Source organism: Wasmannia auropunctata, unplaced genomic scaffold (assembly GCF_000956235.1).
Source record: "Wasmannia auropunctata unplaced genomic scaffold, wasmannia.A_1.0 LD334208.1, whole genome shotgun sequence".
In the NCBI taxonomy this organism is placed as follows: Eukaryota; Metazoa; Arthropoda; class Insecta; order Hymenoptera; family Formicidae; genus Wasmannia; species Wasmannia auropunctata.
Genome location: NW_012028682.1, coordinates 396,338 through 418,119, shown reverse-complemented (window position 1 = coordinate 418,119; position 21,782 = coordinate 396,338). Strand labels below are relative to the sequence as shown.

The 21,782-nt window shown below is 34.9% G+C and overlaps 3 protein-coding genes across 11 annotated transcripts; all 3 read right to left on the bottom strand.

Moving 5' to 3' along the window:
* Positions 1-370: 370 nt before the first annotated feature.
* LOC105459123 (serine/threonine-protein kinase VRK1-like) lies at positions 371-6,281 on the bottom strand. Of its 2 annotated transcripts, XM_011704881.1 has the most exons (10): positions 5,309-6,281; positions 3,771-3,943; positions 3,537-3,662; positions 3,235-3,431; positions 2,894-3,134; positions 2,392-2,592; positions 2,073-2,293; positions 1,711-1,979; positions 1,469-1,611; positions 371-1,042 (listed from the first exon to the last, which is right to left on the bottom strand). In XM_011704881.1, the coding sequence occupies exons 2-10, from the start codon at positions 3,934-3,936 to the stop codon at positions 951-953; spliced, it is 1,656 nt and encodes a 551-aa protein (XP_011703183.1). In that variant the 5' UTR covers positions 3,937-3,943; positions 5,309-6,281; the 3' UTR covers positions 371-950. The 2 variants fall into 2 exon arrangements, with proteins under 2 accessions (XP_011703183.1, XP_011703184.1); XM_011704882.1 differs by lacking the exon at positions 5,309-6,281 and having other exon boundaries at positions 3,771-4,263.
* Positions 6,282-7,037: 756 nt separating this feature from the next.
* On the bottom strand, positions 7,038-9,100 carry LOC105459122 (retinol dehydrogenase 12-like). Its single transcript, XM_011704880.1, has 4 exons — positions 8,361-9,100; positions 7,953-8,188; positions 7,586-7,883; positions 7,038-7,501 (listed from the first exon to the last, which is right to left on the bottom strand). Exons 1-4 carry the CDS (start codon positions 8,631-8,633, stop codon positions 7,328-7,330), a joined length of 981 nt encoding a protein of 326 aa, XP_011703182.1. The 5' UTR covers positions 8,634-9,100; the 3' UTR covers positions 7,038-7,327.
* A 1,089-nt stretch (positions 9,101-10,189) lies between these two features.
* LOC105459119 (calpain-A-like) lies at positions 10,190-21,585 on the bottom strand. 8 transcript variants are annotated; one of them, XM_011704869.1, is made up of 16 exons: positions 21,268-21,585; positions 20,074-20,441; positions 16,321-16,497; positions 16,011-16,198; positions 15,428-15,731; positions 15,166-15,347; positions 14,688-14,938; positions 14,240-14,397; positions 13,746-13,963; positions 13,626-13,668; positions 12,991-13,035; positions 12,647-12,776; positions 11,753-11,881; positions 11,084-11,211; positions 10,800-10,995; positions 10,190-10,635 (listed from the first exon to the last, which is right to left on the bottom strand). In XM_011704869.1, the coding sequence occupies exons 2-16, from the start codon at positions 20,143-20,145 to the stop codon at positions 10,550-10,552; spliced, it is 2,307 nt and encodes a 768-aa protein (XP_011703171.1). In that variant the 5' UTR covers positions 20,146-20,441; positions 21,268-21,585; the 3' UTR covers positions 10,190-10,549. The 8 variants fall into 8 exon arrangements, with proteins under 8 accessions (XP_011703171.1, XP_011703173.1, XP_011703170.1 ...); XM_011704871.1 differs by having other exon boundaries at positions 20,074-20,182; XM_011704868.1 differs by lacking the exons at positions 20,074-20,441; positions 21,268-21,585 and adding an exon at positions 19,186-19,669.
* Between the last annotated feature and the right edge of the window lie 197 nt (positions 21,586-21,782).

The following is a 21,782-nucleotide window of genomic DNA, read 5'->3' as shown; positions in this document are numbered from 1 at the left end:
TTTGGTTTTTGTTTTAAATGATTTTTGAAGAAACGCCAGTGGGTACCGTTTACCAGGATTTTTTACGGCGCTCCGAAGATTATACAACCTCGTCAATTTTTGATTTTTTTAAATAAAAAAAATTGAACATATTCCTGAATGTGTATACTTTTAGACAGAAAAACTCCCAATCCGAAATTTCAAATAGTTTTCCTTAACAAAATTCACAAAAATGACCTTTTTTTCCGGCTCCTAGGTGTATATCTCCCCTTAAATCAAAATTTTGTAATGTATAATTAGTCCATCACAATTTTTTTTTGTATAATTATCTTTGCTATTTTGTGTAAGTTTATTTTTGTATTTAAATATTTTATTTGTTTCTAGAAAATAAGAGAATATAATAAATTTTATAACTGCCTGCTATAATGGATTAAATCAATTATAGTATATCACGAATGTATAATTCAGATTACATATAGCTGATGTTAAATGTGATCATGATTGATTTTAATATAATATCATCTATAACACTGCAAAGTATTAACGTTAAATAAATTCAATCTAGTAACTAAAATTGCAAGGTTTACTTGTACAATCTTAAATCAACAGACATTTGCGTCCTTTAGAAATATTACGACATCCGCACAACGTTTCTATATGAACATATTAATTCTATTGAATCTCTGTAGTTTTATAAGAGGAAGTCACTTACCATTATTCATTAATATTACCATTATTTTGTTCGCTATACAACTATTTAGAAATCTTATGTGTATCGGAGAACGTTATCAAAGAGCAAATTATATAATGATGAAGCAGTCTTAAACAAATTGGCGCGATGTGTATCTTATAACATCGTCAGTGGATGAGATTTTATCAAATAATACTTAATTTTACATCTCCTATTGAAGTGAATGCCGATGGTAGTCATTGTTAGAGGTCTTTATAATACTAATAGGACCCAATTTCCTTTAAGAAGATGAACCTTTCCTTCTTTTATGCGTAACCTTGCTATTGGTCGAGTCATCCTTTATCTCTTTATGTTGTTCTTCCACGTCAAATCCTATAACATGTGTAAATATATCATCAGATACATTATTTCTAGATCAAGGAGTATATTTATTGGTGGCTCATTATTACCGTACAAACTTTTAATATCAATTTTTTTTCAACAGATTTATGAAAATAGTTATTTTCTGATAGAATGTTCTCAATAAATTTAATTTATTAATTTTTTAATGTATATGACTATACAAAGTGATTTTTTGCAAATCATTTTGAGTGTCAAAACTAACTAACTGGTCAATATATCAATTTATCAATGTTCAATAACGCACTAAAATTGATGTACTTAATAAATACTTGATAATAAATTTTTGCCTAAGTGCAATTAATAAATCATTAATGATGCTTTAAGAGCGCAGTAGTGATTGATCACACTGTGTAAGTCTGATGTAAATTTGTAAATGTATATGAATTATAATCTTACGTTTTCTCTTTGCCACACGTGAACGTGTTACACGTGAACTATTTTGGGAGTTGAGTACAGAAATGGGCGCCTCGATGATTTTTTTTCTTAATCGTGCAACTTCTTCCATTGCCGGTGTCATCCATTTTGGTTTGAGTTCATTACTGAGATTCGAAAAATCAGATATTAAAATAATTAATGCTAATACAGATATGAGTAATGTAGTACATAAACAAATATTAAGTGCCAAATTGGATGCTTACTCCGATGATTTTGGTGGTGCTTTATGCCTGAATGAACCCGATTGCCTCTCCTTCATTTTACGAAGTACTTCTAACATTGCGTATGTCGGCAGAGACGGTGGCCGCGGAGATGCGGACGATGGTGGTGTAAGAGGCGGCGTAAGAGGCGAAGGCGGCAGTTGAGTACTGATTTTCGCAAGTTTGTCTGGATGCAGCGCTAATACTGCTTCCCAACTAAATTCTTTTTTCGGAACTGGATTCTTAGGCTGTGTATTCCGTGTTATTCGTATCTAGAGCAGATAACATTAAAATGATAATCAATTACGTGTGTGCGCGCAAACTTACAAATTGGCAGATATTTAAAATTTAAGGTAAATTTTTACCTCGCCGTTTACAGGCCTACAAGGTTTCCTTTCTCTTAAATATGGACGCTCAAAAAATATAGAGCTCGTAAGATTTTCATTTGACTCATTCATGTTATAAAGACATGTAGGAATATTGCCATCTTGGCCAATATGTAGAAATAAATTCCGTAAATAGGAATAGTTGGGCTTGGTCTCGAATTCTAGTTCGGTAATGTACTTCATATATTTCATGATCGCAGCTAGAAGAAATAAATATTATATAAAATAATAAACGCACACACTATATATACAGAGGACAGGTTTTTTTTCATTAATTATTTATAATATTTTTACTAACCTGGTGGTTTTTTCTTATGAGGAAAACACTTTTCCATAAATAGAGGCAAGTCTGATAAGAGAATCTCTTTTTGTTGATGAACTTCTTCGGGATCCATAGCAAAACCTATTTCATTACTGTCATTCTCCCAAGGTAGCTTTCCACACAACCACTGTATAACATTATATCCTAAAGTCTCTAAATCTCCTCTCCTTGAATGTGCTGAAAAATATTTTGTATAATATGAAATTTTGTATATAATAAAAGCGTGAAAAAATCTAATCTCATTTAATATAGTCAGTAATAATCGAAAGGAATTGGAAAAAACTTGCTAAGATTTTTCTTTAAACAGTTCGATTATTTTTGTCAGTTCTTTTAGAGAAAAAAATTTTTATATCTTTATAATTAAGAGACACGGTAATGGTCGCGTCAAGTGATTGCGCAGCGCGAGACCGCCCGTGTCTTCTTGACGTACAAAACATTAAATGTGCTATAATATTCATTATTGAAATGATTAACGTACTTCCATGATGAGCATCCCGGGATGTAAATTCTAAAGTACCCTCGTGAGCTCTTCTCTCATCATGTACGAATGGTTTATGTTCACCGGTTCCTGTGCGGAAACGATATGCCAATCCATAATCTACCAAGTACGCAGTAGATTTTTCCTTTCCTATTCCATTTCCATATGACAACAAAATATTTGGTCCCTTAATATCCGCATGAGCATATCCCTTACTGTGAATATATTCCAACGCATCCAACTATAAAAAAAAAATTAAGATTCGTAGATTTAATTGAACCGCATGTTCGATTCAATCGATTATTAATTGCAAAACTCGCAATTCCAGGCGTGAAATTTACCATTTGTACAGCTAGTGTATTAACGAGTTTTGTTGGTAATTTCTTTCTATGCGACAGGAATAATTTTCCAATGTCTACTCCATATCGCGGTATTACTAGAAACCTGTACCGTTGACCTCTATGAACATGAGATCCTGATCCTTCATATGTGGGAACACCAATTTTCCTCTTTCCCTGAGATTCACACCAACTTTTGACTGTAAAATATATCAAAACATCAAAGATACAATCGTTTTATATATGCATATAAATTAAAATATATAGTTTTATAATATAAATTTTATTACGTATATGTTACTTACTCATGTGCTTGCGTGCTGCTCGTATATAAAAATTCATTTCAACAAATAATGGACCATTATTATGAGGTTCAATCTTTACGACATATCTTGCATCTTGACCAACAGGTGATGTAATGTCATTAGAGGCTGTGGAAGAAGAAATAATATTATCATTCGTGCATAGTTCTATATATGGAATATAGAATTATTTCAAAATTATAAATAAAAATAGATTATAAACAAGAGAATATTTACCAAGATATATGTCTCCAAAACCACCATATCCAATAGTATTTCCTAGTCTCCATTTATTCTGCGTAATATCCGTCAAGATTTCTCCTGCTGGCAGTTGCGCTGGTAATTTACAACCTGCAGCTGCCATTCTCTTCATAGGCACATCTTCTGCTCGTCTCGGTGGCATTCTATCGCTGTTAAATCATTCATGTATACATATATTAAATTTATTAACTTGAAAATAATGTGACTCATATCTCACACAGACATTCATCTATAACAGGATTATATGTTCTTGCTATCAAAATTGTATCATAAAACTTACTTATTTGATACAATACAATAGCAATTGCATAAAAAAACTTCATTTTGTACAAACAAGAACACGTCAAGGATATTAATAATCTTACACTTTATTTTTTCATTTATTTCTTAAAAAATACCGTTTGTATACAATTTTTTAGATACTTTATCTAATATTAATTGTGTAAGAATTTCTCATCAAAACAGCACATATATGTATATATTATGTGTATATTAATTTCTTAGTTATTATAGAAAAATTTTTACAATATTAAAGATGCCTATATATACATTTGTAATTAAGGATAAAAAGCATATATATTTAGTATATAATATTAAGAATTACATAAAGATCGTGTATTTATTTCTTCTGATTGAGGCAGACATATACTATAGTTTTAAATAAATTACAAATATATGAAGTATACACAATTATTTTATTATTCCTCACATGCACTAATAATTCAATCTTTTCCTGACAATTTAATCAAATGAGATACACCATGTGAAATAGTAAAACACTCTTCTTTAAAAATACTGTTCATACTATTATATACAGAATTGTCATAAATCGACAAGGAGACTACCGAGCATTGCTTAATAATTATGATAGATTACCAAATTTAATTACCTATGCACTACTTTGTATCGGTACACCAAAAGCTAACATGAAGTTATTAAAATTAAAAATACGACATAAATGTATGTTGACTTCTAAAATATATAGTTAATGTTATCGTATTCTTAATGAAGTATATCTTCCGATATTACCCATCAATATACATCATATTATGCTTCCTACAAATACCTTCATGTATAATGATCATTTTAAAGCATACCAGTGCAGAGAGCAGTATAAGTAACCAAATTGGCAATCGACGAAACACTTTCTACTTCCAAAGTTCCACTTGTGATGATTTTTGGTAATACGTTGACTTAAATGATCCAATGTTTCTATATGCATGACAAATATTCTCGGTAAACTATTACAATTCTACGATATTTTATACGTAAATACATACGAAATTAGTGAAAAAAATTAAATCTTTTGCAAACGTGTCGATTAATTAAGTAAAATGACTAGAAGGAATTTCAGTAACACTGTGTTGACAACGAATCATCGTATACGAAAAAACGTTCATTACAAATGGATTATCGATATCGTCGATAATAAGAGCACCATCGACAACACCGGATTCGTTTTCTACCAAGCGCTCATCAACATGCTGTTCTACATAACAACGGTATATACTTACATGAACGTATGTACGTATTTTTTCTAACGATCTTTTTTTTTCTACTTTTCTGTATCGGCTTATTAGTTAATGAGAGGAACTCATATCGTGCATTCGAAAGGGCGAACACTCGTTGCAAATGACGTCTCGACGGACACGAGAGATTCGCACTATTCGCAGTCTGTTAGGTTTCTCGCTGGAGTCTGGACGCCGCCGAGCGCATTCCGCAAGGTTAGTCTCGCTGGTCGTTCGCGTCGAATGTGGTCGAACGACTCGAACGAGAGCCCGGTGTGGAAGTGTGCGTCGCCCGTTCGAGGTATCATGCGCGACGATCAGCCGGCGGCCTCTTGCACTTGCACACGGGACGGGGACGCTCGCGCGTGTGCGTACGAGAAAGATTCGCCGTTCGCCGCGCACAAAAGAACGCTTGAGCTCAGCGGAACCGTCCTGACCCGCGTCGTGTGCTACGATCCTGCAATATTTAACGCGTCTAACGTAATGTGTTGCTGCGTACGTTTTACGGGATTATCAAGGACGACGAGGCAACGTCTCGCCAACGTCCCGTTGATGCCCCGAACGGTGCCTAATGACACGAGCGGAAAGCGCATTCGAAGCCGAACGCGCCTACCGATGGCCCGCTGCGACGCCGACAATCCGCCGACCGCCAACAACCCGCCGCCGTCTTGGCCGGACGGACACGGTCGAAGATCGCGACCTGCGTTTTCGTGCCTCCGACACTCGCGCGCGCTCCTCCGCACCGAGCCCGACGAATCACATCGCACCGCTTCGTAAATACGCTTCCTCGCCGATCAGCTGGAACCTGCCTCCAACGATACTCCTTGCACAGGAGCAGCAAGTATATCGCGCGATAAACGACAGACAGCACAGCCAGCCGAATCGACTCTATCTTTTTTTTTCGAATATGACAGAATGCAACGGAAAGCGATTGGCTAATGGGGAATTCGCACTGCGCGCTATCTGCAGCCAACGACGTCCAATGGAAAGACTTGTCTCCCAGGGACTGTAGCGTCCCAGCTGGGGTCTCTAGGTAACGCGTTTGCCGGTTGGACGCCGGATAATGTACGTCGCACGCGTATGGACTCGCCGTAAAACCGGCACACGACGACACGACCGGCCGGACCAGCCGCGAGAGAAACTGATTTTTTTTTTTTTTTTTTTTTACAAGTTTCAGCACTGTAAAAGCGCAAACTTTCAGTTTTACAATATTGGAATTTATTCTAAAACTTATCGAAAATCTGTTTCACTTTTTCAAGTTTTTATTCGAAAATATACCTATATTACGTAAAATAAAAAGAATATGTAAACAATAAAACAATTAGGGACAGAAAACTAATTTAAACTTTAGCCGATGCTCACGACAATTAATGCATAATTATTTGATAAAATTCAAAGATTTAATGGCTGTCTATAGAATTTTATTCTTAATACATACATTTTCTCTATGCTCAGCTTTGAAAGTTGATATTTTATAATTACATTGGACTGCTCAATGCGAAATGAATAGAAGGCTGCACAGGGATTTAAAGAATTAAAAATTGGGAGTCTAATATATAAAGATAAATATATAGGTACATATGTGTACACCGAAATAGAAGATATATATATATATATACTTAAAATATATAAAAAAATTCATTCGTTATAACTTTAAACTATACATAAAAATAGAAATGAAAGTGTGCCACATTGACGTTGTCTAGTTCCTATTCGCTATATATATATATATACATATATGTATATATAAAAATAAATATCGAATATAATCACTTGGAATACGACGAAAGTGAAATTGCAATGGCACGATGAAGAGTAAAAGAGTGCCCTCTAATTTACACGTAAGTAGAACTGCGTTTATATCGAGCTTTTTCCTTTAAAAAATTCACTTCTTCAGTAAATGCCTAATCAGCTGAAGAAGGACAATCTCGATACAAGCGCAATTTCTCACTACATCAGAACAGAGCAACATTTTTGCTTTCGATTGTACGTATACATGTACATGCGCGTGTATTCTGAAATCATTTATTTTACAATCTCCTTTATTCCTGTCAATTTCGCACTTACTTCCCACAGACGGAGCGCTACCTCTGGATCCAAATCTTTTTTTGAGATGTAAAGCTTGCAATCGCGATACAAGTGTCCGCTTTCCTCAGACAATGACGATTCTGTCGCGCAATGCAATACCGTTTGTGCACCCTGTGAATATTGATTTGTAATAAAAAGCATTTCCTAGTAGTAAGAGATTTCTCAAAGATCGTATAAATCGATTGATATATTTACCTGATTTGCAGTACGTAGAAACATAAGAGCAACGGGTGAAAAGATGATATAATGAAACCAGCTTCTTTTCACATTTCTGAATAGACCAGTATAGGTAAATCCGGGACACACCATGTAAACATTAACGCCAGTATTTTCCGTTCGTTTCGCAAGTTCGGCGGCAAAGTATGCATTTGCAAGTTTTGAGTTGCAATAGCCGGGATTCATCCTGCTCTTCACTGGCAATCCTTTCTCGCCATTCAAATTTGAGAAATCTATTACTCCAGATTCCAGAAGCTTGGATGTCACTACCACTATTCTACACGAAAGAAAAAAAGTTTTGTTTCAAAATCGTTTTTGACAATCTAAAGTATTTTTATATGCTAACCTGCTGGGAGCGTTCTCCTTCAGACGATCCACAAGTAAATTGGTAAGCAGAAAGTGGCCCAGGTGATTTACCCCGAAATGAATCTCAAACCCGTCTTTTGTCAATGCATGATCCTTGAGGGGTGCGTACACTCCGGCATTATTGATCAGCACGTGAATTTGAGAAAATTTCTTTAGCACTTCATTGGCGAATTCTCTAATCGACGATAAAGACGCGAGATCCAGCTCCATGGGAATCTGCGTACAAAGACATATTAATTGTATTTAATATATGTATATGTATCAAATTAATTAGAAAATGAGAAAGAAAAATACAAACAGAAAGTGACACAAAAGTAGAATTTCAGAATTCGATATGTAAAGGCTGTTGGCCCAATTTTACTGAGTAAGGGAATAACTATATGATTACCAATTCGCCAGTGGATATTTTGTTGCGTATCTCCGTTATGGCATTCTTTGCGCTCTGTACATCCCTGCAGGCCATGATAACCGTGGCTCTCCGCTTGACCAGTTCCTTCGCCGTTTCCTTGCCGATACCAGAGTTGGCGCCGGTCACGAGAAACACCCGATCTTTTAGGCTGCTGGTGCTCTTACATCTTCCCCAGGTACGCTCTCGGCATTTGCGGAGCAAGCCGATGAGCAAGATCATCGGAAGTATGAAGTAACACCACGAAGATACCATATTGACGGTGGGGTGTTCTTCAACCTCGCGGCATGAGACTTTCCACCAGGTGCAGCGCGAGGTTAATCGCGATGACTGGTTTTTTTAAACGATGTTAATGCATATTACGTCGCAATATCGTGCACGTTTCTCAAACGTTTGTTTCAATCGACCGGAGGCTTCACTCCTAATTTGTCGCGTACATCATCATGACTCTGCAATCGAAATACGTCGCGCGTCGTGTGACTAGACGTAAAAAAAACATCGGTCCAATCTTATCTCGAGCACTCCGAGCGATTCCACATCTCGGGCGGAATAACTCACTGCAACATTACAAGCGCCGTCGTGAACTCGGTGAACTCCGACGCGGAGCTTTATTTACAATCGCAACGCGCAAGCGTTTGCTGCAACGCAAATGCACCAGCAGACTGTAGGTAGTTCTCGTGTTATGAACACTGTCGATTTGATCTACAATGTTATAAGATAGACGTGGTACGTAGTTCCTTTTTTGAAAACGTGGACGTGGGGCGCTAGTGTACGGGGGAGATCGCCGGTCCCACCCAAAAAGCCGGCGTGGCCGCTCTCACGCTTCTCCGCTCTGATCTCACGGCTCACCTAGCAATCCTAGTGTGCTGTTTTCCATTTCATTCTACTGTATATATAGCTGCTTGAAATGTCGAGAATTTATGTCAATTTTAAGTTTTTTTGCAATTTACTACTTCGACATTCAGGAATTTCTAATGTTGATAACTGTAAAGTAATTTCGACAATTACTTATTATCAACGCGTAACGATAGGGGTGGAAAAAGCTAGAATTTCTCTGAATCAAATTAGAAAATAAGCTAAATGTGAATGATATTGTAGATGATGTAAATTAAGTTAAACTGAATTAGTGAAAATATGTGTAAATGAAATGGAAATTTTTATAACCCGTTGGATATGTATTACAATTATTTAGGGATCGGCAGATGTAATGGTGGAGATTCTTATTCTGATATCTGCATTATATAGTGCAGTAGAGTAAGCAGCTAATCTTATTATCAATGAGGGATATTGAAGATGGCCAATTTAGATGATCAATTCGATTAGAAGATGTCTGCAGTTTAAAATAAAATTTAATTATAGCGGTATAAATTTATATTTCATATTAAGCCGAATGTGTATAATATATAAAAATGTAGTGTTTAAGTACGAACTTGGTTTATTGGAGTATATTGGGTGCAATTAAATATCGATAAAAATAATTTCGCAATTGCATTCTGCAACGTTCGGCTGTATACATTCAGATCACCTACACTTTTGATTTCTTTTTCATTATTCTTTTTCTTACATCTTATTCATTTATACTTCATTACACTTTTTTTTGCGGTTTTATAAAATAAATGAAATTGATGTGAAAGTTAATAAGATTGAATTGTTGCTTCATGTGAAATTCAAAACTTAATTAATATTGAAAACTTGCATAAATTTATGAACTATAGTTAATTAATACATGTATTATATAATATATATATGTTCCAATAAATTATAAATATTTTTACAACAAATTTTCGTGCTGCAATCACTTGAAACATATGTTAAGGCACAAGATATCATAAATATATTCTTCCACTTATCGATCAACAATTATTACAGATGGTAAAATATATATGTGTGTGTGTGTGTGTTATGTATAAAGATAGTTTCTCATTCTTTTTAAATTTATGCTGCATAAATTTATATAAGTGCTTTCATAACAGCAGTTCAAAGAAAGTTAATAAGCTTTTTGTACATATATATTATTTAAAAATTAAAAAAAGTACTTTCTTTTGCGATTACCCTTTAAAAAATATTCTTATATCTTATTCATAGTTACGGCCATTTATCATCACAATCTGATACATTGGTATCAGAAAGATTCTCGTTTAAGATAAAATTGAATATTTATATCTTAATTGTTACGAATAGAGTGTTTTTTCCATCCATTCTTCCAATGTAAATGTAGCTGTCTGGGTTTTATCTGGATCTCTCTCTCTAAAAATATCTGCAACAATATAATATAATTGATTTTATCTCATATACTATAAAATATGTTAAATATTAAAATATTAAATATTATGACATATTAAAAAGTAATATATATATTTCAACAGTTGATATATCAATGATACGTAGAGATTATAATGATTAAATGCAAGTTTCGCTTACCAATCATTGTTTTGATTCTGACCGCGCACATTATGAAATCGTCGAAAGTAATCTTGCCTTCTTTAGTACCATAACGATGAACCAATATATTAAGAATATGATTGTTTAAACGGTATCCCGCGCTATTTAACGCTTGTCTTAATTCAAATGCACTTAAATATCCCGATTCGTCTCTGTCATACAGTTTAAAAACAGCCTGAAATATTTATAACATTACAAAGATTCACAAATGTTTTACAAGATAAACAGTTACAAATTACAGAACCGAAAAATTTCGCACTTACCCTCCACTTTCTGATGTCGTTCCACAATGTTTTAAATTCTTCAAAACCGAGTTTGCCGGAGTGATCTGCATCCAACATAGCAACCATACTGCGACATATATCTTTGCTGAAACCTCTGTCATGAGTCTCTGCAATTTAAGAAAGAAACTCATTTTGTCTATTGCAATCTTTATGTAAGAGAAAATTTCTAACATTAAAATTTAGATACGTACAAAAAATTTACATAAAATGAAAATGAAAATGTAAGGATATTACAATTTTTTGAAAGTGTTAAAAGATAGAAATGCTTTTGATATATCATATAATAGAAATGACAAATTCGATGATTAATGGATACAGCTACATTGCAAACTTTACACGTGTGCCGACGAATTTAAGCGATTCGTTAATGTTCCATTCTCTGTTAATTAAAAGCATGCGGTAGATATTTCTCTTCGAAGATTTCGAAGGTCCTACCTTGTGGAAGACACAAAATAAAATGTCAATGCCTGCTAATCATTTTGACATTGACATCATCAGTCATTCACCATATACGAGAGCTAATAAAAGCGCGTTTCGTGTGCTAACAATATTAGGGACAAATAAACGGACAAGTGTTCTCCAACATAATCATCACGACGTAACGCAACTGGTAAAACAATCCTGTAGTAGGAGATGTGTTTGTCTTACCTACGGGTTTATTGTACTGTTCATTATTACAAACAATGCCGCACAGCAGTGAGATGAGAGTCTCGACAAACGAACCATTTCCTTCAACAGTTTCGGGAGCCTCGCTACGCTGCGCCAACTGCGGTAACTCTACCCGTAACACACAGCTACATGTTAGCTTCGAATTTTACATACGTACGTTTGGGCCATAAGAATTCATACATTTACATCCCGTATTTACAATTTAAATTACAATTCATATTTCGTTAACTTTTAGATTGTCTTTAACAAGCTGATTCTTTAAAAATTAAATATTTTAATTTTTACAGACATTCTCACATCATTTATATAATATATATTTCTCTGTGCTTATTTATTAAAAAATCATATTATTTCAACTGTTTCGAATTTTTTAAATAGTTTTAATTGATCTTATTAACATTTTTCATAATATTGATATTAGACCAATTATTTTTCAAGGACCCAAATGTATTTATGTATAGGTACAAATTACAAGGTAAGAGATAAGCATGCAGAATTAACATGATCATTAAAATGCTGTACAGGCGTGCCGAAAGAATAAAGTAATTTTTAACGAGAAATCGTAGGAGCAAATTTATAATAAATTAATCCGCTATCAGGCTAAAAGTAAACAATGCAGGTAATAAAATATCCGAAATATGTGATTAATGACGAAGCATGACTAAACGTATGATTATATCAATGATTATAAGAAACATCGAGCAATTAAGCAAAAAATTACAAAAAGCTACAAAGCGAAGCTCTTATAATTAGAATAAAGTATAAGTATTATGTTTTTGTAATATCTTATTCAGAACTGTACATACTCTTTTTTATACTTATTTTTTTTTATGTGGAGATAAATCTCATAAGCAATGCGCAGATAATATTTACCTTTCCTCATGGCGAAATCTAAGATATCTTTCAGCTCCATCCAGTCCACTTCTAAATCATCGCCAGCAAGTTTCTTGAAGAATTCTCGGACTTTCTCGGTATTGCGGTCTTGTTCGGGTTCCTCGGGAACCTAAAAATAATACAAAAAATCTTTTTATGTGATAAAGACAATCGTAATTTGAGTCTATGAACTCTGCATCTATTCCACAAAAAAAAATCGAATTCAGATCAAGTACGTTTTTTTACTTAATTCTCAACACACACACACACACACACATACACATGCACACAAAATATATTATAGCTTGTTGTTGCCTTAACATACAAGCTTGCATTTTACTTACGTTATCTCCATTTTGACCTTCCTTACCGCCCGCGGGATTAATTACCTAAAAGCCAAGCGATATAAACATGCGAGTTGTTAGCGATCAGTTGCAAGTGACATTCTAAATCTTCACGTGACTGTTAATTATTAGACGGCACAATATCAAATTTTACACGCTTTAGCTAGGCACAAGACTTAATGCATAGTATTGATTAATTCTACGTTTTCTGTGCAATTGAGCATAAATTGATTCAATGCATTACTAATCTGTGATTACATTCTTTTCAAGATGCATATATTCGTCAAACTGTGAATTATTAGTGCTGTCAGTGCTGTGAATTAGTGGATATTTTGTAACTTAATTGTATGAGATAATATATTTATCGCGTTAGTATGATATAATTAATTAAATAGCATTAGTATAAGCTGACAGTCCAATGTCTGAGAATTTTATGCATAATTATCCTCAATTCTGATTAGTAGTAGAAGTGAGTAAATTTTCTTCTTTAAATATATAATATATGAGATTTTTTTTAGCAATCATTCATCAATTTGTTATTACAATAAACAAAATAATTTATATCGCTTTAGAATTAATCTATTATTATAGACATATTGATTTTTTATTTATTCGAAAATTCACACGATTCTTACCCTATCATCAACTTCTCCTATACCGACTTCATCATCATTTTCTCTGTAAACAAATAAAAATACTTGAATAAAAGTTCTTTAATGTCGTGATACATATATCAATGTCGCAACAGAACTTACTCCATATTGTTCTTGTTCTCGGAGAAGATTCTCAATAAGAATTCACCTTCCTCGTTCGGATCGAAAGTACTCGGAACTATGCAGTAAACACCCGGCGGCAATTTAAAACGACATGTAACTTCTCGTAAATTTATAAATGCCGGTGAACGTCCAACAGACGCGTTGTATTTGAAGAAATTCATGTCTAGTGGTTTTGGTAGTCTGTCCGGATACTCCAACTGTAGATTAAAAATAGATTTATTAACTGAAAATTTCATATTCTTTACTTTTTATCTTTTAATGTTGATTCATTGAAACTTTATATATTCTTCGAATAATCTATTAGCTTTCCAATATAAAAGCTATGTATGTAATAAAAAATATAATTTATAAACTATAGTAAAATTTTATTTTCTTGGAAGTGTTGAAAATAAATATTTGAATCTTTAAATAAATCGAATTGTGAATGTATTGTATTATTGGAGATCATATAAGAATCAATCGATTTTACATACATGATATATCGCGAATCCGACAGTGAGGCAATCAGCACCCATCCTTCTTTGCGCCCTTCTGTTTTTTTGCATTAGAGCGACGATTACGGTACACTTGTCATCATCGTCATCTGGATGTTCCAGCGTAATACGATACTGCGGATTATGCCAGAAGGTCTCTGCGAGATGTATTTTTTATTTAATAGAAAAACGCTCCTACGAAATTTCGTTGAGTACACGGAGAGAATTTTATTTTAGAATTTACCCTGAAAATCATGTTAATCATAGGACAACGTAGTATTTCGACGAATTTTATATAATTTTCACTATTTTTTTAAATATATACTACAACAAATTTATTGTAGTGTACAATAAAATTTGTCGAAATAATATGTTGTCCTACGATTAACAAAATTTTCAGGGTAAATTTTAGAAGAAAATTCTCTCCGTAAATATATGCATATCTCACCTAAAAAGTTTCTGCAACCACCCGCTGTCACTCCGCGCACCCATTCTCCCTCGAATACGCTCATCTCCCACCGTTTCTTCCCGGCGCTGATATCATTCGACGTTAACGAATCGGGATTCAAATTGCATATCTCGAGTTGAGTGAAGTGACGGGTGAAATCTTGAAACGACATCCAAAACTCGCCGTCCATATCAAAGGTCAGGCCAAGCTCCTCTTTCTCATGATCGGGGATGAATCTCCATTCCGGTGATCTGTCGATGGACGACGAAAGCGTTAACTTGGGGAGGGGGGGATTGCGTTCCATTTAACGCTCGCAACGCTCTTGGAATTATTTCCTTGTTGTTTATTAAATGGAATTATATCCTTGTTGTTTATTAAATGTTTAACAAGAACAAGTAATATTTGCGAGCGTTACGAGCGTTAAATGGAACACAACCTTGGAAATATAATTGTCAAAACGTAGGGAGAGAGTACTCACTGATCGCTCCAAGGTCCATTCCATTCCGCCTCGTTTCCCCAAGGATTCCGAAGCCTCAATAAAGGTATGGTACCGTACCGATTCGGCATATGAATTTCCACGTTCTTCACACGAGTGACGCTGTATGCGTGACCACGTATCAATCCTTGAGGTGTTTCGGCCTCCAATATGTTGGGATCGGGCTAAAAGGGACAAGAGATCAAAATAATAATCGATTGAAACCTGCGAAAATAATAAAATGTTATAAATTGTTAATTCACACCTCGATGGAACAACCCAGCAATGAATTCCTCTCAAAGGCTTTTAACAATATGTTGAACAAATTCGGCGGCGTTTGATCCATTTGATACATTTCCGTTACTCCACCAGTGAAATCCTCCATGGCCTCGCAGGTTGTGCCGCCCTTTAACGCCTCGTAAGAGCCATGAAGTTTCGCGTATGCTTTCTCGAGAAGGGCGCTCCAAAATTCATTACTCTCGGCCGAATGCAAGTACACCAATTCTCCACGACAGGTGGGCAGTCGATCGTCAATCACTACATCGACCCATCTACCGTACTGCCAAAATCTAATGTGCGTAAATATCTTAAATGAGTCCTTTCCAAGCTAAGCAACTTATAATTTAACAGAAATTTTTTCATACAAATGTCACAGAACCAAAATGAAATATAAGAATTCATAACACTCTACTTGGTGATTAACGAAATGTATGTAGACATACGTAATTCATATATATAAATATTCCGGTTTATATGAAAATTAATTATAAGAATAGATGTAAATTAAATTAGTTTTTTGTCACGTTGGAAAAGCGTTGTTTGCAAAATTGGTTGCGCTCTAGTCGAACCTGAAGTGAAAGATTCCTGCGTAATTTTCATCGAAGCTTTGATCTTCTGGCACTATTTGAAAGAACAAATTTGAATGCATAGTCAGATTCGCCACGGCAGCCAGCAACCAGCAGTCTCCTAGCTCTCCTTGCTGAACGTCGAATCTCGAGAAACCCTCCACGAAGAGCTGAGGATCATCCGCGATTTCCTGCGAAGTATATTATAGCATTGTAGGTCGTTGAGACCAGAGATCTCTTCGCGTGTTTTTGATTTGTAAATTATTCTCGAACGAAGCTAATAAAACTTGGGATAATTCAGAATATTTCTAACCATCGGTCGCTTCCATTCTATGTATCTGTCCGGTCTGCGGGAGAAGTATAGCGACGAGTCGTTGGCCGGGAATTCAGGATCCTCGAAGAGTCTCCCCGTTGCCAAGCACTCTCGTCTCAACGTATTGAAATCCTGGATCTCTCCCCGTGATCTGAGGCCGGATCCCTTCTCCCCTAACTGCGAACATCGGTTTGTGCATCAAGTCGTGCATACGCGAATTTACTTTAGAGAAAAAAAAAAAGAAACAAAAATTGCGATTTCCGAGGTATGGCCTACATTATAGCAGGATTTTCCGATAAAATTTTTTGTTGTTCGTATCGCATTATCCTGATACGGTTTTTTACGCTCCCTCGCCGTAGACTCGTGGGACTCGTTCAACAAGCTCGCTATCGAATTTTTAGGAGCAACCTCGCGTTCGGTCGAGTAAAGGATGTTATTGTTCCTGCCAATTATTTTGTCGTTTGTGAATCTCGTAGACTCGACACTAGATCCGACTTTTAGAACCGCCAGACCTTCTTGCATGTAATTGGAGTAACGATAATTGGCATATTTGCTACGTCGTAGATCCATGTCGGTGAATTGACGAAAAGAAACCGGATAACTTTACATGCGGAAGGGAATAAACGCGCGTCCAGAAAAAATCGTCACATAACGTATTCAGTAAAATAGGTTCTCTTCTTGCGCGAAAACGTGTAACTGAGACGAAATGGGAAGTGAAACTGCACACTACTGTGGAAAAAGCTCCACCGAACTTGGAGATTTCGATACAGCTATCGTTTGTGGAAATAGTGATATGATAACATTACCGGAAGACAACTGACCGCAATTTAGATTGTGATATTGCTTGATAAAAATATGCGAACAACTGCGCATATTTAAAAAGATAGCACATTGATAAACGGTATGGTGCAGAAATGCATTTTTTAGTAGTCCAACGTAAGTATTACAACGAGCAAAATACTGCCCAACCAATGTGTCTATGGCAAAATATATTTATCCCATCTTATTAATTTATATTACAATTATTTTTTAAATTGTTTTTGAAAATATTAAAAAATTCGATCAAACAAATAGAGATTAGTGAAAGTAGGCAGCTATGAAACGAAATGCAAAGTGCGCATTCAAGTATCTAAACAATATTGACGAATTTAGCATTCCAAAAGGAGAACATTTCGATCTTTATTTAGATTATTTTCAATTTGTACGATATATTACCAATAATTAATTTAAATACATTATGCATTTATATTATAAATTGATACACAAAAAGTTATTGAACTAAAAGATTTTGAATGAAATAATAATCTCATAATAATAAACTACATTACATTTTTAATTACAAATAGTTACAAGAAAGCAATTTTAATGATATTACTTTAGTAAAACTATTTGTTATGTAACTTATTTATACATTTAAGTGTATGTGTAATTATATTTATCTATATATTTAATAATTATCTGTAATTATTATTACGCTACATTTACACTGTATTTCATTTTTTTTTTTTTTCGTTACTTTCGCTAATTTTCCAATTTATGAACAACATTTTGAAAGTTTCTCCATCGGAATTTAAATAATTTTACATGCTTTTGTAAAAACACGTGGACAGTATGAATACCATCGTATTGACACATCCTATGACGCATTATTCTATTGAATAAAAACGTATCGTGCAAGAATGACATTGTATCAATTACATACACATTTCTCGTACAATGCCGTCATCGTTATTGCCATCACCATCGGTGTCGCTATTAGAACACTTAGCTTGCATGCGTATCTTATAAACGACGTAAATAATTATGCGTGACATTAAATTAAAGAGAGTTTTAGTATCCACATTGTAAAAGACTAAAGATCAATGAAGATTAATGCACGATTTTTCGATATCAATCTGGGAAATATTTTTGGTGCCGGAAAAGTAGGAGATGTTAAATGATTGTGAAAGGAATTGATCAATCACGCGATTTTTCTATATGTTACGATATTTTATTTCAATATGCTGTGCACATGTTACATGAATTTATGAAGATGTTTAAGTTAAGTTTCTATAAAAAAAAGGCTCATATATACTAAGTTATGCTTGTATCAAAATACGAAAATAGCTCATCCTTGTAAATAGTAAATATTTTTCTCGTAAAAAAAATATTCGATAATTTTAAGACATATATTCATCGACATAATTTAATTTTAATGTTTAACATAAATAATTGGGAATTAAAAAAAGTGTTTTAAATTCTGTAATCATAATTATTCTTCTATCGTTTACATTATTTCTTGAAATTTATTTCTTAGTTATTTACATGAAATATAAATTTCAAATTACACAATTTGATAGAATCACGAATTAGAAATTGTCACTTCTAATTATTAGGAAATTAAACTAAAAATATAGTTAATAAATTAATAGTTGTTACTTAAAAATTTTTTAAAAAGAAATTAATTACGTATTTTTATTTGCGTTTACATTCCTATTGTCATTATTGTATAATTATGCATTCAAAGCTAGCCTTTATCATTTACTTGAAACTTTCTAATTATCATTTTTATAATCAGAATTATAATTAAAAATTATCGTTATAATTAAATAAGTATTATTATTTAAAATTTATTTTCATTTATAATAAAAAGAAAGCCAAACAAAAAAAGAAAATGATAAAATCAATACGCAAAAAACTTGAAAAAAACATCAGACGATAAAAGATTTATTTTGATTAACACTTGTCTCGCGACGAGAAAGATTCGAAGAATTTATCTACTAGTGAAGATACTGAAGTATCGAAGTTTGCGAGCTTCATGACTCATTGGCTGCATGCCATTGGCAGTGCCAGCAGCCCTTTGCCCTCTGAGACAAGTAAGCGTACCACTTTGATGTTGAAGAGCGACGGTAAGAATCGCTTGATCTCGACCGCCGTCTTAACGAACACGTCCTCGGCGCCATCTCCATCGCCGTAACCGCCGTAGTAACTCATCGCACTCGTTTCTCTCTCCTTTTTGTTTCGACTACGTCCAAATGCGAATTGAATTCCGAATTATTTCGAAAAACACCGATCGTTCGAGCGAACAACGCAGCCAGAATTTCCGTTGCCGTCTCGAGTCTCCAACTCTCCAATATCCGTATCACGAGTGTCACAACGTTCGTTACATGTAACTGGCACGGAGTACGAAGCGCGAGATGCTCCGACGCGGACGTGAAACCATTACAGCCTGACAGATTCTACGACGCGCCGGCTTCAGCCACGGGGCTTAAATCATTAAACTCTCACCGGCCTCACCCATGACTTTTCCCCTTAGGCTTTACATTTTGTCATGCACCGCAGGTATATACATCAGTGTATATAGCTTTCGAAATAACCTTGACAAAGCACACGCACGTCGCACACACGCTGAACCAGCTGAACGCTCACTTTCAGTGGCGAGTGTGGCGACACTGGCGATTGGTGGCGACTTTCGGGACTCAGATTACAAACGCGATTGGTTGTTATCTTTAAATCTAACCGATGGATGGCGCTCGCCTCAGTTCGCAGCTCGCCCGGCTCGCAGCGCCATTTTGAAAGCCTCGATCAGCATCATACAGCATCATCATACAGCATGCGCGCGATTTGAAACGGCGGACATATGACTCTTTTGTGGTTTTTATATAATTAGTAAGACCAATTGATTGTGTTAATTAGTCGTTGCATCTGTCAGCCGCTATACAGGTCGCTCCAAAATTCTGGAAGCTCGTGTAAGGTACGTGTAGAGATACTCACCTCTATCTTTTTCGTCTCTTGTCGAACGAATTCTGGCTCGCATATCTCCCTGTTCCATCTGTACGAATTCATTTTCGTGCACTCGAAAATTCTTATCCCGCTGAGAGATCTGCGAATTATTGGAACTTTGTGAGACGGTCGTTAGAGTCCAATTTATCGATGACCGTGTGTCTTCCTCGTAACGATGCCAAAGATCTTTGTTTTAACTGATTAACCTCACTTTTTTTACGATGTTATTACTGTCAATATCACGATAACACCGACTCTGTCATCAAGGTTGCGCGAGTTATGACTATGAGAAGGTTAAACGTCGTTGATACGCGAGCACGTTGGATTATCTTTCTGAATGATTGTATTGTTCAGCAATTCTGCGACAGTGTCGTAATATGCCGCGTGCGTCAAGATGCACATTGCATATGCATGTTGCGCGCGTGCAATATGTGTGTGGTGTATCTATATATTCTTAATTATCTTATAATATTAATTTAATATTATCACATTAATTTGTTTTGCTCAAATTATTATGTTGATAGTTCTTTCCAAATCATAAATCGATCGTTGAAATAATTTCTCAACATTGATAAACATTTGAAAAATATAATCCGAATTAAATTCAACTCCGGTTGCACACATATACAGGATGTCCCAAAATTCGCGACTCAAAATATCATAAGAAAGCTTTGAAACAGTTAAGTAAAAAAGTTATTTGTAAATTTTTATTTTAAGCAGTAGTTTTTGAGATACAAGAGTTTAAATTTGGCCAATTATAGATTATGATTAAATGAAAGCATGTCCACGTGAGCAGCGCGTAGTGTTAGTGGTTGCGCACTTCACACGTGTAATTTAATATAATTGACTAAATTTAAACTTTTATATTTCAAAAACTATTGTTTAAAATAAAGATTTACAAATAACTTTTTTACTTAATTTTTCAAAGACTTTCTTGCTATGACATTTTGATTCGCAAATTTCGAGACACTGTATATATATTTTATGTGTGAAAATAAAAAATAAACAATATGACCACGTAGTCATACGTTAATATTCAAGTCACAAAATATGATTTGTCTGAAAATCAGTTGTTTTTAAAACTTTTATCTAGAATTCTCTTTACTTACATCTATAAATCTATTCAAGTCGATGCAGTAAACTTTACACTGTATCAAAGGGATATCTGTTAGATGTTTAACTTACGCCAGATGTTTACAATGCACTAAACTGATAGACTTTCGGGACGACCGCCAAACCGTTCCGTCTGAAGATCGGTATTACTTTTTAGAATCGCTCGAGTCTTAAAACAAATTCCGTCTATCGGTGATTTCTATCGTTTATATGTTACGACATTTGCGTGCCGACAATCGGTTCCCCCAACAATTGTCTATAATCGCACGCAATTATAATCAACACACGCAATTTTGCCAATTTGTAAACACAATAGCGAGGAGCGGAATCCGGGATCAGAAGCTGTGATATCGCTGCTAGCTCGGCGCGAAATAACGCGAGTCGTGTATCCGGCCGTGTCTTTATCAGCTTTTACCTGGAGGAAATTGGCTCTGTCGCGTTTCGCGGAAACTACTCTTTTACGTCACGGTCGACTTAATTGGCGCGGAGTCAGAATCATCGAGTTACGATACAGCACGTGCTACCGTGACAGCGGTTATTGTTGCAAATTAGTGTGCGTCGCGTTTTGCCGCCGGTACCGTAATCAT

What these genes read in the sequence shown, in the direction of transcription:
- LOC105459119 (XM_011704865.1), bottom strand. Translation starts at nt 16,890, where the DNA reads ATGGATCTACGACGTAGCAAATATGCCAATTATCGTTACTCCAATTAC. An exon ending in TCGGAAAATCCTGCTATAAT is followed by an intron (nt 16,498 to 16,596) that starts GTAGGCCATACC and finishes CGATGTTCGCAG; the next exon opens with TTAGGGGAGAAGGGATCCGG. An exon ending in TGGTTGCAGAAACTTTTTAG is followed by an intron (nt 14,398 to 14,687) that starts GTGAGATATGCA and finishes TACATCTCGCAG; the next exon opens with AGACCTTCTGGCATAATCCG.
- LOC105459122 (XM_011704880.1), bottom strand. Translation starts at nt 8,633, where the DNA reads ATGGTATCTTCGTGGTGTTACTTCATACTTCCGATGATCTTGCTCATC. An exon ending in AAATATCCACTGGCGAATTG is followed by an intron (nt 8,189 to 8,360) that starts GTAATCATATAG and finishes CTTTGTACGCAG; the next exon opens with ATTCCCATGGAGCTGGATCT. An exon ending in AAGGAGAACGCTCCCAGCAG is followed by an intron (nt 7,884 to 7,952) that starts GTTAGCATATAA and finishes TCTTTCGTGTAG; the next exon opens with AATAGTGGTAGTGACATCCA.
- LOC105459123 (XM_011704881.1), bottom strand. Translation starts at nt 3,936, where the DNA reads ATGCCACCGAGACGAGCAGAAGATGTGCCTATGAAGAGAATGGCAGCT. An exon ending in TCATAAGAAAAAACCACCAG is followed by an intron (nt 2,294 to 2,391) that starts GTTAGTAAAAAT and finishes TATTTCTTCTAG; the next exon opens with CTGCGATCATGAAATATATG. An exon ending in GCACCACCAAAATCATCGGA is followed by an intron (nt 1,612 to 1,710) that starts GTAAGCATCCAA and finishes TTCGAATCTCAG; the next exon opens with TAATGAACTCAAACCAAAAT.